The 16,350-nt window shown below is 35.6% G+C and overlaps 1 protein-coding gene across 5 annotated transcripts; it reads left to right on the top strand.

Moving 5' to 3' along the window:
* The first annotated feature begins 2,845 nt into the window (after positions 1-2,845).
* LOC104444717 (disease resistance protein RPV1) lies at positions 2,846-16,116 on the top strand. Of its 5 annotated transcripts, none has more exons than XM_039313125.1 (12): positions 2,846-3,477; positions 4,082-5,189; positions 5,281-5,559; positions 7,568-8,416; positions 8,748-9,518; positions 9,698-9,898; positions 10,695-10,732; positions 11,825-11,967; positions 13,688-13,791; positions 14,279-14,373; positions 15,023-15,124; positions 15,783-16,116. In XM_039313125.1, the coding sequence occupies exons 1-5, from the start codon at positions 3,005-3,007 to the stop codon at positions 9,486-9,488; spliced, it is 3,450 nt and encodes a 1,149-aa protein (XP_039169059.1). In that variant the 5' UTR covers positions 2,846-3,004; the 3' UTR covers positions 9,489-9,518; positions 9,698-9,898; positions 10,695-10,732; positions 11,825-11,967; positions 13,688-13,791; positions 14,279-14,373; positions 15,023-15,124; positions 15,783-16,116. The 5 variants fall into 5 exon arrangements, with proteins under 5 accessions (XP_039169059.1, XP_039169060.1, XP_039169061.1 ...); XM_039313128.1 differs by having other exon boundaries at positions 2,848-3,477; positions 7,568-7,615; XM_039313129.1 differs by having other exon boundaries at positions 3,334-3,477; positions 4,543-5,189.
* Positions 16,117-16,350: the final 234 nt, after the last annotated feature.

The following is a 16,350-nucleotide window of genomic DNA, read 5'->3' as shown; positions in this document are numbered from 1 at the left end:
TTTGTGGTTGATGACATGATGCTTTGGAAGCATCTTAACATTTTCTTGCAAAAAAACAAACTAAACAATTGTGGACGAGCTGTTGCTGACTCATTTATTTGAAAAACTGGTTGACATTGCATATTCATTTATAAAGTATCATTATGTGTCATTTCATGTCAGTTTGATTTTTCATCTTCTTACCCATTTCATTTCTATGATTAAGAATGGAGGATTTAAATATAAACGAGAGGAAAAACCATAAGTTGCCAACAATGTCGATCCACATAATTCAGCATAAGACAATAGTACATTTCTTATTTAGAATTCAATCTTCAAAAGATATTAGTTATGTGACAAAGCAATTATAAACTTTTTATACACCACATATAGAAACAACTCTAATGAGATTTTTAATTTGAACCAATACAAATTTTTATTTTTTTTATCATGTAGTATATTTTTAATATGAACGAAGCCTTTAATTTGACAATGCTTGTACATCAACTTGATTCCTTGATCATGTGTAATATGTGAATACATACTGCTTCCTTGTTTAAGTCTGCAAATCCCTCACAAACACTAATATATGAAAGACAAATCTCGCAACAAATAGTACGGATACTATAATACATAAGGTAGATGTTGAAATGATTTTTGAGAAATTCAATATGATGGTAAATTTTCTACATCATAACAAGAACTTGGTGTGATTTTAAGTTTCAATACGCAATTTCTATGTTTTGATTTTTTAATATATATCTAGATAATTGTGAATGATGCAACAAAATGTTTGTTCTTAAAAGGTTTAACACATAGCAAATTTCAAGTCAAAATAAAGTGAGAAATGAATTGTGGAATCTAGAAACGAGCATGGAAATTTCGAACTCGTGCTATTTCACACGAATACCTTAGTATTTACGCATGGCTTTGGGACTTTGCAAATAAATCGCAAGAGTGGCAAACATGGAATTTGATTCTGATCATATGAAAACATGAACGGAAAGAGGAAGAAATCAGCAGGCTTTACCGTGATGAGCGGATGGCCGAGTGTGTGAACTCCTATTCCTCCTCAAGGTCACCCAATCCTACACCTTTTGATTCTCCAGCTTTTTCTTCCACTCACGACGTTCGAATCTTGTTTGATTCTAGTTTTCCATCACTTTCCTACTCACACTCAAATCTCTCTTTTTGGAATTCCCCACCCACCGAAAGCCATCCCGCGCTCGAACCTCATGATCAATTTTACTTTTTCAAAGGGTCCCCATCTCACCTATTTATCTCTCTTTTCCAAAAGAACCACCGAATCCTTTTCTCATTCTGTCTCCAAAGCTCACGGACAGATTTTCCTTAATCAATCACCAAATAACCCGCTTTCTGTTTTTCCCCGGCCAGCTCACTTAACCTAATCAATCTTTTCACACTTTAAATTGTCTGGTTTGCTCTGTCTTTTGACCATCAACTGCGGTTCCTCTATGAGTGCATCACCATGTTTGATTTTTGTGTAATCTCTCTTGACCGTATTGTGCTCCTTCAAAAATCCTCTACAAAAACCGGTTGATTTTTTTTAACAGTCTGCTCTCTTGGCCGGCCTCGACTCATCTAAGTCTCATGTTGAAGGTATTTGGGCCAAACTTCCCCAATTCTTGGAGTCGCCGTCCAACTTGTCCGAATCATTTCTTACTCCACAGCAAGGAGTTAGGACCAATTCCACTGTCTTGGAATCATGTCCAATCTCACTATCTTAGAGTTAAGTCCATCTCCCGTAATCTTGGATTTGGTTCCAATCGTGGTATCATAAAATTGAAGCTAACTCCCTCGATTTTGGAGTTTTGAATTCTAGTTCATCTCGCAAATCGAATTGTCCATCGAGCCGATTAAAATGAAGTTTGTAGTGGAGCCCCTGCTTTATTAGATGCAAACAAGCTTCGTTTAATTTGAATGCATTGAGCCAAAGAATAATGTATCTATTGTCTGAATGCAGAGAAATGTAATAAAAGATGCGAGTATCGAACTAAGCTAAACAAATGTTGTTGTTCAAGTATCCAATCACACTTCTATAGGTGAACTCAATTTTTAGTTTTCTCATGAAATGAATGAAAAGTCTCTTAAATACAAATTTATGTGTTAATACAAGGTTAGAGGTGTAAATATAAAAAACCGACTCTTTGACATGAACGTTGTGATTATCTAACTATTAGAAAGTATTGTTGTCATATGTATTGTATATCGTTTGAATATTCATGTGTTAAATTATTAATTCGTAAAGAAGAAACCACTCAAAGGTTATGGATGCCATTTCGATGAAGCCAGCAAAGTTTTAGTGAGCCTATGACCACATCACAATAATCCACCATACTGAAATTGTATCTCCACTACTTTTGTTGGCCGCAAAGAGAGCTTTTGTCAATTAGAGAATTCGAATAACGCGGGGTGAAAATAAGTCCATGTGTTCACACCTATTACATATCTTGTTCCATACTTAGGCACCATGTTTTTCCAAAGTTCTACTATTATTAATCGATCAGATATTTATTTTTTGTTGGTACACTTGATCGTGCATGAAAGTATATATATCTTGAGCGGTAATGTGGTATATTATATAGCAAGGCAAAAACTACTTCTCGGAGTTTGGGGATGAAATTTCAACGAAGAAACACCAAAGTTGCTTTTATTGATGAGCCTATGACCTAGACTGTGTGAATCCACCACCTTAGAGTTGTTTGTTGGTTCGTGCAATAATTTTATTGGCCTTAGAAAAGCTTGTGTCAAGTCAATAAAATAATCCAAATGATGCAGTTGTACGCGGTCTTCAGTGGAAATAAGTCCATGCGTTCACACATTTAAAGGTCTGGGTCCATCCTTAAGCACCATCATTTGCCAAAGTACAAAAAAAGTCATGCATCTCTGTCCTCTAGTATAAGAATAAATCAATAAGAAGAACAAGTAGTGAACGACCTACCTGAAAGCACAATTTCAAACCTTCAGCTAATACTCATTGTTGCTTGTTAAAATCCATCATCTGATGGCTTCTTCGCTGAAATCCAAAAGTATTTACGACGTCTTCTTGAGTTTCAGAGGCGCGGATGTGCGTACGAGCTTCCTTAGCCATCTCTACCAAGCTTTAGATCAGAATGGAATATACACTTTCCGAGATAGCGAGGAACTGAGAAAGGGAGATCAAATATCGGCAACGCTTATGAAGGCCATTGAAGAATCATGCATCGCAATAATCATTTTTTCCGAGGACTACGCTTCCTCATGGTGGTGCTTGGAAGAGATGGCGAAGATTATGGAGTGCAAGGAGCAAAAGGACCTCACCGTTCTACCAGTGTTTTACAAAGTGGACCCAAGAGAAGTGCGAGAGGGGAGAGAGAGTTATAGGAAAGCTCTGGATAAGCATGAGGATAAGTTCAGAAAGGATATGGAGAAAGTGAAGAAATGGAAAAAAGCTCTTTTTGATGCTGGTAACTTGTCCGGGTGGCATTTGAATGATGAGTAAGTTCAAAGTAGCTCAATTTTTGTGTAAGAAGCTGATCTTTGTGAGTAAGTATAAAGACTGTTTGCATTAAAATCAAATAAAACAACGACACACAGATAATTGTAGTATAAAATGTTAAAACTTGATCTACCAATGGACAAAATGTTAAGTAGCATTATTGCACTTAAATCCATTTCTTTTAATGAAGTAAGAAAGTTCACAGCAACATATAATTAGTGTGTACAAGCCATGTAAGGCAATAACATTGTGCTTTAGGTATTTAATAGTTTTCGGATCAAAATCTTAACCACCGTTTAAAGTCCTAAAAAGCTATTTTTGATGAAGCGTATAAATATATTACATATACAGTCAAAAGGAAAAGTAAGTAAATCATCATATATAAATCAACAGAGCATGAATCACTTGGCTGACCAAAAGTTGAACCCCAAAACGGTTGTTTCGATTGGTTTTCTAATTCGACTCATTGAGAATTTTTTTTTTTTGGCTGTGATTATTTGAAGATATAACCTTGTATTTTTCATTGTTAGCTTATGATTGCTCGTTATTTGCTTATTCAAATTGCTCAAAAGATGCTCCAACCTCTTTTTCCATTTTTGACAGAGATGAGTCGAAGCTTATACTGCAAATTGTGAAGGAGATTTCCACTCACCTTAACCTAACACCGTTGTATGTTACTAAGCATCTGGTTGGGATAGAGTCTCCAGTTGTTAAGTTGAAAGAGATGTTAAACCTTGCGTCTGATAATGATGTTGTCATGGTGGGGTTATGGGGACAAGGAGGGATAGGGAAAACAACATTAGCAAAAGTTCTTTACAATTCTATGTTTAGACAATTTGATGGTTCATGTTTTCTCGAAAATGTTCGAGAAGCTTCGAAAGATTCCAAGGATTTAGTTCCATTGCAAAACGAATTACTATCCAATGTTTTATCACTGCAAAATGGATTGGTAGTCACCAATGCTAATAGAGGCATCAATATCATACAACATAGACTTCGTCACAAAAAAGTTCTCCTTGTCCTTGATGATGTGGATGACTTGCACCAGTTACATGCTTTAGCAGGAGAAGGCAAATGTTTTGGTAATGGAAGTAGGATCATTGTTACTACAAGAGATAAACATTTGCTAACTTGTTATGGAATTGATCAAGATCATGTGTATGAAGTTAAACCACTAAGTTACCATGAAGCTCGTGAGCTGCTTAGCAATCACGCTTTTTTGACACGCCAAAAATTAAAAATCAAGACAAATTTGGTGGATAGTGTTCTAAATCATGCTGGAGGGCTTCCTTTAGCACTTGAGGTTCTCGGTTCCTGCTTATGTGGTAAAAGAGAAGATGTATGGGAAAGTACACTAGAGAAAGTTTCTAGGATTCCCAACAAAACCATTAATGATGTTCTCAAAATAAGTTATGATGGACTAGAGGAAAATGAGCAAGAGATTTTTCTCGACATTGCCTGCTTTTTTAAGAGGAATGGTAGTGAGTATGTAAAGAAAGTCCTTGATAGTTGTGATGTTCAGACAACTGTAGGATTTGATATACTCATTGAGAGGTCCTTGATAAGCATTGACTATGGAATACTAAAAATGCATGACTTGATTCAATCGATGGGTATGGATATTGTGAGACAAGAATGTCGCGATGATCCCAGAAGTCGCAGCAGACTATGGCAGTATGATGATGTTGCCGATGCTTTGTCAAGCGATGTGGTAAGACTTGCGAACATGACCAAAATATTGCTCCTTATTTTTTACTCTAATTATTGAAAACGCATAAGCTGAAATAGTCTTGTATATACAGGGAGATTGTGCTGTAAAAGCCATTGTGTTGGAGCCACCTCAGCTAAAAGAGCTAAGTATCCATCCTAATGCTTTTCCAAAAATGAGAAAGTTGAGATTGCTCATCCTACGCAATGTTCATATTTCTTTCCACGGCCCTATATATCTTCCTAATGGGCTAAGATGGATGGAATTTGCTGGAAGTGGTCCTTGGATTCCAAAATTTCCTACTGGTCAAAAGAAATTAGTAAGTATTGATATGAGTGAAGGCAGCATCACAGAAGTCGTAAAACACTTTAAGGTGAGCATTTATCTACATAGACTGTTTTATTATACTACTTCATTTGGATGGACATATGCATGTTAGATGTACTATTATTCATACGGAAATGGTGTTCCACTATTTTAGAAGCCACTTCTCTATTTTCTTTCATAATGACGTTAACTACTTGCGTTGGAAATAACGTGCAGCAAATTGGCATTTGAAAAACTGAGGGAAACAACTTTACTAGAAATATCCAATGGAAACATTTTGCTGATAATATACACAATACAAAGAAATTTCATTATAATATGCAGAAAGAGCAGATTTGAAATTTGTTTATGAAGGTCATTGGATCATGAGTAAATTCAAATTTTTAATAGATTGAAATATGTGAGAGATAAAATAAAATAACCAATTTCATGTAGTTGTCCATGGGTATTATATTTGTAAAATACAATTGAGGCTCACAGATGGAAGGAATAAAAAAGAGGTTGAAATCCCTCACAATTATAAGGTTTTTATTACGTTATGTATGAGGACAAATATATACATATTGTGTGTGTGTGTAGATGAATCTCAAATACTTTCTAAACCTAATATCTCTAACCATTGATGTACTCTTATTTCAAAATCAAATCTACCTAGGGAAGAAATTCAAAATGCAAATATGCTACTATAAGCTATTTCTATGTCACTAGTTTACATATGAACAATTTTATATATATAAAAAAATTGTGTAATGATCAAATTAAAGGAAACAAAAACATGATGAACCAACCCATTATCACATATACAAAAGAAAATACACCCAAGGAATAGCCGGCTGAATGGTCAAGCATTTGATTTAGATGTGGTTGGTCGGATATCTTAATCACAATATGTCGCATTCAAAATAACCTTAGAGGCCACATAGTCTCCAAGTTATGGAGGCTTATTCAATGTATGTCGTAAAGGGTGGGATTTGTCCTGCACTGTGCTGTAAAAAAGCCATCATTAATTGCTCAAATCAGTTATGAAGGAGCAGCATTTCTAAGTGCATGTAATTAAATATCTATTAGACATCTTGCTAGTTATGTGTGTACAAATAATTCGATATAAGTGATCCCGTAGGGGCATGCCACCAGAAATTGTCACCAATTATAAGGTGATATAAATTATAACTAAATTATTCAAAAACTTTGGGCAATCCTTAAATCAATATTTGTTCTCCCCAATTATGCGGTGATATAAATTATCTCCATCAACTATATAGTAATAGGAGGAGTCTTTGATCATATCGGAGTAATTTAGAAATTTAAATTAACTAGCCCTTAATTTTTTTTCCATGTTTGTTAACGCGCATTTCTTTAATACGGAATGTAATTATCTGAAATATATATAAAAAGAATTGTCATATTTAATGTATCAAAACATTATATGGTATGATTTTGTTATTTGCTAGAATTATCTTTTGTTTGATATATAGTATTTCTTTGTTTGTAAAACCGACATTTAATTTTCTAGTAATCACGATATATCTTTATCGGTCAAGTATGGAGTATCATGTTATATCTAACTGTTTTGATGATTGTCTAGAATAATTTATTTGAAATCTTTTAATATTGTGTATTATATATATTATATGACTCTTCAAAATAATATCTAAAAATAAAATGATAAAAGTTTTCGCTAATGTGATCATAAAAACTAAATTGCTAGGTAGAACTCACTTGTGAGCGTGCCATATGACTTAATCTAGCATAAGCTTTACTATATATACATAAAAATTTGTATATACTGGTAAAGTTTCAAAGGGTTTAGTAATTTCTCAATACTCTATATATGATAACTTTGAATGAAAAGTTATTAATAGGTTAAGAAATTTGCTTAGAACCCTATATAGTAGGTTTCAAGTTGCCTAATCTAACGATGCTCCTTGCCTCCTTTATCATGAAGAGAATTGTGGCCTAAGGATGAAAATCATTAAAAGTGGCAACGGCATTATACAAATGCCCTTCTTTCCCTTTCAGAATGTTTATGAGAGTTGGTTTTCTTGTTTTTGCAGGACTTCGAACATTTGACGTACATTAAATTGCGTGACTGCGAGTCGCTCGTGAGTACACCCGACATCTCATGTGTTCCAAATCTCAAAGAATTGAAACTTTGGAATTGCAAAAACTTGGTAGAAGCCCACGAGTCAATTGCATATCATGACAAGCTCCAAGTCTTGCATTTTAAATGGTGCCCTGAACTTCATGTTTTTCCAAATGTGCTCAAGTCAAAAAATCTTCGAGATCTCAACTTTTCTATGTGCTCAAAATTTGAAAGATTTCCCAATATCCCACATGAACTCGGATGCCTGAAAAAACTTTCCATACTATACACCGCTATTAAAGAACTTCCGGCATCAATAGAAAATCTTGTCTCTCTAGAGGAAATGCTTTTAGATATTTGCAAAAACTCGGTAAGCATTCCATCTAACATTTACAAGTTACAAAGACTTCAATGCTTCAAATCTTCTTTTGGCCCAATCGTGTTTCCAAACCTCACAGATTCAGCTAATCCATGCATGAAGGTTGAACTTTCAAATTTAAAAGTCTTAGACCTTCTCAATTGTAATCTGTCCGAAGTAGAGTTTCTTGAGGATCTTTCTTGTTTTCCCTTGTTGGAAACCTTAATTTTGTCGGGAAACAATATTACTAGCCTCCCTATATCCATCAGTAAGCGTGATCGTTTGTCCGAATTATTTATTAGTTATTGCCATCAATTACAAGAGATTCCCAAGCTTCCGCCATTTTTAAAATTACTGCTCGCGAATGGGTGTGAATCTCTGCAAACAAATGGACATTTAACTTCAATTGACCAGTGGGTCCATCGAGGGTTGACCATGGTTGACACTGCTTCAATTGCCAATGTTAGATTCTCTCTCTCGTGCGCACACATATCGGTGTGGAGAATATGCTCAAACAATCTATGCTTTTATATTGCAATAGCTGAAAATGCAAAATCAGAGGTTTGAGAAAACCAAACAAATATAAAGTGATCCTACACTAATATGCACGTAACGAAGGTGGCTAGCATAGTTTTTATGGGAATGATTTTTATCACATGAGACTTCGATCTTAACACAAGCTGGGATCAATGGATCCCTACTCATTTACTGAACTCTTTATTCACTAGGATTACTTACTAAACTCAAATTGAATTCTTTCATGGTGCTTTCTAATGGTCTTTTTTTGTAACAGAATTCTCCTTGCACTATTTATCTCCCTAAAGGAGAGATGCCAAAGTGGTTTCAACCAGTTGAAGACAGTTCTATATCTTTCGTGGCTTCAAAGGACTTATATGACAAGTTTCTTGGATTGATTTTTTGTGCTGTACCTAACAATAAAGGCGATCATTGCGAACTTAACTTTAGCGCATATTTTAATGGCAAAAACGAGGGTACCTACCGTCCATTTTACTGCATATGGGATTCATGTGGCATCTTGATAACCTATTTCGCACCATCTCACTTATGGAAAGCAGTCCATTTTGATCAAATTGATGGGAGTTATGCACAATTCAGCATTACATTAGAGGGCTTTACATCAGATGGCTTTACACAGGATGGCATGGAAAAGTGGGGATTTCGAATAATATCCAAGCAACTAGATGACAATTTAAAGGATGCGATCCGAGATCACAAGTTAATTGATCCAGCTTTCTTCTATGAGGTTGGCCATGACTCAACAGACCTAGAAGCCCAGAGTTCACATATATATGAAGACAATCCAACCGAAATAGGTCTATCAAGAAACTTGCAAGAGAGTTCATGTATGCTCGAAAATAGACTGATCGAATTTGATCTAGATTGTCCACCGAGCTCTTACGTGCTTGGTGAAGCGTTTGACATTGGATTTCGTGAGTTTCCTTTTCCTGGATACTTTTTTCCTGGAGACCCGCGCAGCCGGAACAAAAAGTACAAGCTTTGGTTAAAAGAATGATGGAAACTTGCTAAGGAAGTAATTCGTACGGTGAGTGGACTCCCGCTGATCTTCATTACAATGCCTCCTTTCTTCTCGTTCCTTCTCGTTTTCCTTTCTCCACGAAAAAAAAAATTATAAATAAAATTCTGTAATTCTGCCTTCTCTTTTATCTCTTTTCCTTGTTTGTAGTTCTTCCTTTTGGCTAAATCCTCTTTTCTCCGCCCTAGCCGAACTTCGAGCTCCATCATCTTCTGTCGGACACCGGCAATCTCTGACAAATGCAAGATCGCCGCTTGGCAAGCGGAGGCGACCGACAGAAGAAGTCCCTAGCGAACCGACGGGCGACGGACTACCGGTGACGTAGCTTCTTCGGGGGAACGATTCTCTCCAGAGGTTCCTGGCTTCGTGCAGCTTGCTATATAGATCAGGTAACGCCTGGCACATCCAGATTGTATCGAGTCGATGCAATACTTGAGCTGGATTTCGAATTCAATACTTAACCATATCTACTAGGAGCGTGAGAGTAACAGGAACATTGGACTGGTTAGGTGCTTATTTTCTTTAGTCCTGTGGCCTCTGGATATAAAAAAAAGAAAAAAATCACTAGAAACACGGAGTTTACATTATTAGTTATTCGGTAGAATAGAGACAAAAGCACAATGAAGCTGATTGTGAATTCTGATTTTTGACGCCTTTGCAACAGTTTAGGGTTCCCTTTTCATCCTTATCTGCCATAGCGTTTATGAAGGAAAATGACCTTGAAGCTAAAACTCTGTAAGCTTCTTGAATTTTTGAAAACCTAATAATGAAACATAAGCTTCTAAGGAACCAATGATAGGACATGCTGGAATGAGCAACATGTAATTTCTCAAATTATTTGCTGTTTTTGCTTTGGTGTTGTTAGAGCTATATCACTCAATAGTAGGTGGGATTTGCATCTGAGTTAGAGGTTAAGTATGCGGTGACGATCGTTGCTTGGAAGTTTGTGACCAGAATATTATAGAGGACCTCCAAGATCTTGATCATATAGCTATGAGACATGCATTCATTCCATAAGTAGCTGCTTATTGATAATGAAATATATCTACTGCGGGCAACTTGATGCTGTTTTTTTTCTTGAATTGCCTGTATGCATGCATGCATTCATGAGATAATTTCTGACTCTTATCCTCATATTGTTTTCTCTAAACAACTTACAAGACCTATTTGCTATTTTTATATAAGGCGAAACTTGCTTTGGACGGCCTTGAAGTTCCACCTAGGTAAGAAACTGGTTTTTGGTAAACAGGTGCATTTTAGATATGTTATGTTATTTGCTAATTAAAATGATTGGTATTTCAGGCTTAATTGGTGAATGATTTCAGATTGAGCTTTATTTGAATATACTTTGATTGAACCGCTGTGTGATTGTTGAGGATAGGAATGTTATCGTAGTAGGAAGAAACCCAACTACGGAGACACGAAATGTATGTTTATCATTGCCTCCCCATCCCCTTCTTTAAATTTTGGCCCAGCAGCACTTTGTTGTTGCTCTGGATTGATACCCTCAAATTATCCACTCATAGTTTATTGTTGATCATTTTATGTTTCTCTCTTAAGTGTTTCTTTAATAGATGATAAAACAATATATCAGACCAAATCTGAGTGGATTCTTTTTTTTCTTTTTTCTTTTTTGCATTATTAGGCTGTAAAGGGTTATGTTCCCATTATTCTTTCATAAAATATACTACTAACAGTGACTATAATCTTGCCTTATTATGCCTAATATTTCACGTTTTTCATTTGCCATCGTTCTCTATCTGGATCAATAATATGGTCTTTATCCACTTTTGTGAAGTTCCTAACACTGTTTTCATGTCAGCTAGACTATTGGTATACATATTTGGTATAAAAATGCACTGTGAGCATTGTATTGCTTTTTAAGATGTAAGAACTTGCTCCATTGGAGATTTCTTCCTACAATGACCATATTTAGACATATGGTAAATATGTTGATGCAAAGAATATTTGGCCCTTCTAGTGTCTTCTGGAGCATAATAAAAACAAAGGTGCCTTGCTACGGGGGTATATATGAAAATACTGTTAGAAAAGTTGGAGGTGGCTAATCCAATAGAAGCCTCTTTTTCCATGTGAGATTCTCAGCAGTTTCAGTGAACAAAACTTATTTAATTCATGCCGTATATGCCTTGATCAATCTCATATATACTCTCAATCGGTTAGCTTAAAGCAGAAGACATTTCTCATGAAATGTATTTTCAGAATTTATGTTGAAACTACGATGAGGGCAAATGTCTCTCTGACAGAGCTCCTAAGTTTGATATGCTTGTGTTGTTTTTCTACTTGTGCTTTCATAGGCAACAAGAGATGCAGAGATTGAAGCTCTTGATGTTCTTCTTCAACAGTGGCAAAGGACTGGATTATTGGCTGCAGAAGTTGCAGAGAAGTTTATGCTCCCTTTATGTGACATACAAACCGTGCATAATGAAAATAAATGGAGGTTTGTGGAACTGATTTTCCATCTTCTGACCTTTTCCTAGTTTAAATGGAAGAAAGCGAAGTTTCTGAAAGAGTCAAGAAGTCAAGTTTATATTAATTCTTTCTTTCCTTGCTTTATTTCCTTTTTCTTAAGTTCTTGGAGACTTGTTTGACATTTCTGTATTCTTTTTATTTGCCCTAAAGGTTACAGTTCTGGGACTTGCTACCTTTTTTAGTGCAGTGAGATTTTTTGATGTCTTAACTGATAGAATGATTAAATCGAGAAATATAGTATCTTCAAGGAAATGCGATATTTCAAGTGTGAGGAAATTATGCTTTCTGATATGCCAAGGGCCGTGTACTTGATAAGGAAATCTCTTTTCTTGTTTGCTAGTTGTAGTTGCTCTTCTTGCATACATGAGAGCATGTGTTTGCTTGATTGTGGTGTATGGCTTGTGTTTCCAATATAATTTTTCTTCTGTCTGATGCTGCCATGTTCTAACATTATGTGTTAAAAGCTTGTTTAGAAGTCATCAATTTTTCCCTCAAGACTTTGTAGATGTAAAAGTTAAAACGTAGCAAAACAAGATCTCATTCTTTGTGATTGTGCAGTACACAAAATAGCTAATATAGATTGTGGACATTGTTTTTCTGTTTAAGGATTAGATTTAAAAGAACAAGCTCAATTACAGGGGGAAGAAGCAAGAGATTTTTACTAAGGATGCAATTAATAAAAAATTTAGGGAAAAAACCAACCATGAAAACTCTGGCTTTTAGAGCTTGAAATTTGTAGTTATGCTGCTCTTAGTAATTTGATTATGAGTCAAAAGTATTGTGGGAAACATGAGCTAGCTCATTGCCTATCTGAATACGACATCAAGCAAGAGGATTCATCTTGCAGATAAAGGACCCTCTAGCTCAAGTTCCATTCTCTGGAGCTTAAAAACTAGCCCTAATTATTGCATAGTTTCATGATGGAGAGAATGAGACTGTTGTTGCATGGACCATATGCAATGTTTGGAATTTATAGCTGATTGAAACTCATCCTAGCCAATATTAGTAAACAAGTCATCCCCAAATCTTCTCTCAATCAGATCACCGGTGCCAATATCTCTCTGAATAGAAGTTGCCCATCTGTATTAAGAGCCCCGGAGTATCACCCTGTTTGCAAAGTGTTGTTTGTTCTTCAAGCACGTTAGGTTTTATGTCAATGATAAATTATAGAACAACTCTAAGGCATCGTTAAGGTAGAAAATTATAAGCCATAGTTACGCCAAACACGCACCTCTTTAAAATCCGATGCCAGAATTTTGCCAAGGTCAACACCCCTTAGTAGAGTTTAATTACTGTCAATTGAATCAAATGGTACACTTCATAGATAATTTGCTTGCATGAAAAGCTATCTCCTTGAGTAGGCATTTGGCAAATTTGATATTCTTAGGACCAAAATGTCTACGTCTTAAGTTAGACACATTCCTTTATTGGCAAATTTGTTTTTGTTCAGATAGTACCTTCTTTTGCAAAGTGCTTTGTCAATTAGTCTACTAAATTATCTCCAGCATGAAATTTGGAAATGTTTTGCAAGTGGAACCTGTCTTTGGTTTCAAGCTGATGAGCTAGGTACAAACGCAGAATCGTTGGAAATATTGGCTGGTTTCCACAGAAATTTCATCCATGTTCCCCCTTTCAAGTGTCCGGCTAATTTATGAATGTTTCCAACTTTATTCTTGTTTCTCTTACAGTAATGGGAATTCTGGATCAAAGGGTTTCAAATGTTGTGGAGGTATAACAGCATCAGAAGCAATTTCTCCTCTATGAGATTTTTATGAATGAGGAAACCCTAATGGTACGAACGGCGATCGACCATTTTAACCAATTTAATTGTGTGTAACAATGTTATAGTACTGCTGTTAGCACCTATTTACATGAGATACTTAAGGGAAATGATAGTTCTTTTTCAATGGACCCACAGTTAGAGCAATTCTACTTTTTGAACCAAAGTTTACCTTTTCAATCATTGAAGTTGAGCATTGCATCTGCTAGCAACATCTTCTGAAAGAGCCTTCCTCGAAATAAGTTCTCTTTTAAACTAAAATTCTGCGGTCTTCCTCACACTTGTCCTCTTCCATGTTGATTAAAAAGAATTCGGAAGCCTCTTTCTGTTTGTACTTTTTAACCAATTCTCTCAAATAGCTGGAAAAGAATTGTTGCTGGGCCTTTCAGTGATTGCATATTATGCTGAACAACTCTCTCTCTCTCTCTCTCTCTCTCTCTATATATATATATAGATCATTTGCTTTACTGAAGATATGTTGTTGTATCCTTACATCCAGGAGAAATGAAGCTGGCCCAGTGGAATATCATGTAATGACAGGGGGTTAATGAAATTGCAAGCGTCCATCAAGGATAAGGTGTTTTTCTTGAGATGGTAAGTACACTTATCCAGACCAACGCTAAGAGTTCTCAGCCATTTAATAATTGCTATGCAAATGTGTAGAATTGGCCTAGGAAACAAAAGGTTGAGTTTCAGATGTGCCATCTCTCCTTTTGCTAATTTTCAGATGCCCTGTTTATCACATGTGACTTTACTTTAGACTAGGTATTCCTAGCCAAATTGCCATATGAGAAATGGGATGTCATGTCCTCGGTTAAGGAAAAAGACGAAATGTAGTATCTTAATGGTTGAGAATTCTTTGATTAGACTTGTTTGAGAGAGATATCTTCTTCCTTGATCCCTAACTGCTATGCATACATGGTTCTTGGTTGAGCAATTCTTCAGTGAGAGCTCTTCAGTTGCAGTCAAATCATAATCTTTATGTGCATCTAAGATAATTAGTATGCTTTGGAAACTCATTGCATACAGAAAACATGGCCTTGAAATAATTTGTCTTTGTAATGATAAAATCAATTTGGTTCATGTTTCTTCTCTATTTTGGAGAATCCTGTTCCATGTATATCATCTCTCTTTGCCTTTCTTCCCCTTCTTTTCCATTCATTTTTTTGTTAATGACATTGTGGAATCCATGATTTGTTAAAGTATCTTATAGATATGCTAAATGCTAATATTTGATTTTCAGCTCAAAGCCTCACATGTCATGGGTAAATCAAATCATGCTTCTCATTAGATCTGCTTGCATTGATTCATCCTGTTGAACACTTTCATGCCTTTGCACAACTAGGTAAAACCTTTGAACTTATGATTCCTTTCTTTTATGAACATCATGTACATCATGTATGGTGATATGATGCACCTCTGATGCATATCGAATGAATATCAATTACTCATGCATATAACTAGTGTGTACATGGTGTGACCATTTATATTATAGGTTGTGCCAAATTAGGGCGCTGTGGCAATGATTCTTGCTGTGATAGTTTGATTGGATGCTCATGTTAAGATCGAGTATACCTATAGCTATAGATTTACTTGTATGATTGTAGTCAATCACAATGAGGAAGAACATAAGTCATTGCTCTTCATTACTGATTCTTGGTTTATTCTGATGATATTGTTCACTGTTCTTATTCCTGTCAGTTAATCTGTTCATTTGACTATAACCTAAGTCAAACTTTCACTTCAAGGTAGCTCCCACTCTTTAAGTGAACTATTTGCAAAATAACTTTTGAACTGTAGTTTTGTGATAAAGCACAAATCAAGATGTTAAAAACAATTAATGTTAATTATTTTGTCTCAAGATGTTAAAAACATTTTAGAAACAGCCCTTTTAAGTGTAGAGATCTATGTAAATGTTGTTAGCATCCCACAAAACGTCTTCAAATGATTCGATGCACTTTGACTGATGATGCATGTGCCATTTACTGCTCTTCTAATCGCAGAATTTCATCAAGGGATCTGAGGAAGGAAGCGTGATGCATGTCCATATCAGTTTTTGCCAGGATGTTCATGTGTCTATAGAGGGTTGCAGATGTAATCACCAGTGATTTCATGCTCTAACTTGATTATCAGATTGTTTAGGTAATTTTACAGCATAAACCTGTACATGCATCGGTTTTCTGAGGTTAATTTTGTCTACATATTTTGTGATGTAGTTTGATATGAGTTTTTCAAACATTGAGGTAATTCCAGGCTCACGATTGATAATTTTGAACTATATAGTTTTGGACTATGTCATGTGTGATCCCTAATGATGATCATGGATTTCCTGGGAAAGAATTGCATTGATTGGATTTGAGCTTCCCAGTTATACCAATTATGTCCTAAATAGTTGAATCTATTGTATTGATGAATCAGTTAATGTCTTGATCGTTGTTGACTAAGAAAATCTCAGTGATTTGATAGGTCACGTGGAGACCATGTTAGTCACGTGTGGCTCCACGAGTATATTAAAATCTTAATTATTTGCTCAGTCCAGAGGCAATTGGTTGTTGCTTCTTACCTAAACGT

Source organism: Eucalyptus grandis, chromosome 5 (genome assembly GCF_016545825.1).
Source record: "Eucalyptus grandis isolate ANBG69807.140 chromosome 5, ASM1654582v1, whole genome shotgun sequence".
Classification (NCBI taxonomy): domain Eukaryota; kingdom Viridiplantae; phylum Streptophyta; class Magnoliopsida; order Myrtales; family Myrtaceae; genus Eucalyptus; species Eucalyptus grandis.
This window is presented reverse-complemented; position numbering and strand designations above follow the sequence as displayed.

What these genes read in the sequence shown, in the direction of transcription:
- LOC104444717 (XM_039313127.1), top strand. Translation starts at nt 3,005, where the DNA reads ATGGCTTCTTCGCTGAAATCCAAAAGTATTTACGACGTCTTCTTGAGT. An exon ending in ATGCTTTGTCAAGCGATGTG is followed by an intron (nt 5,190 to 5,280) that starts GTAAGACTTGCG and finishes TTGTATATACAG; the next exon opens with GGAGATTGTGCTGTAAAAGC. An exon ending in AAGTCGTAAAACACTTTAAG is followed by an intron (nt 5,560 to 7,567) that starts GTGAGCATTTAT and finishes TTGTTTTTGCAG; the next exon opens with GACTTCGAACATTTGACGTA.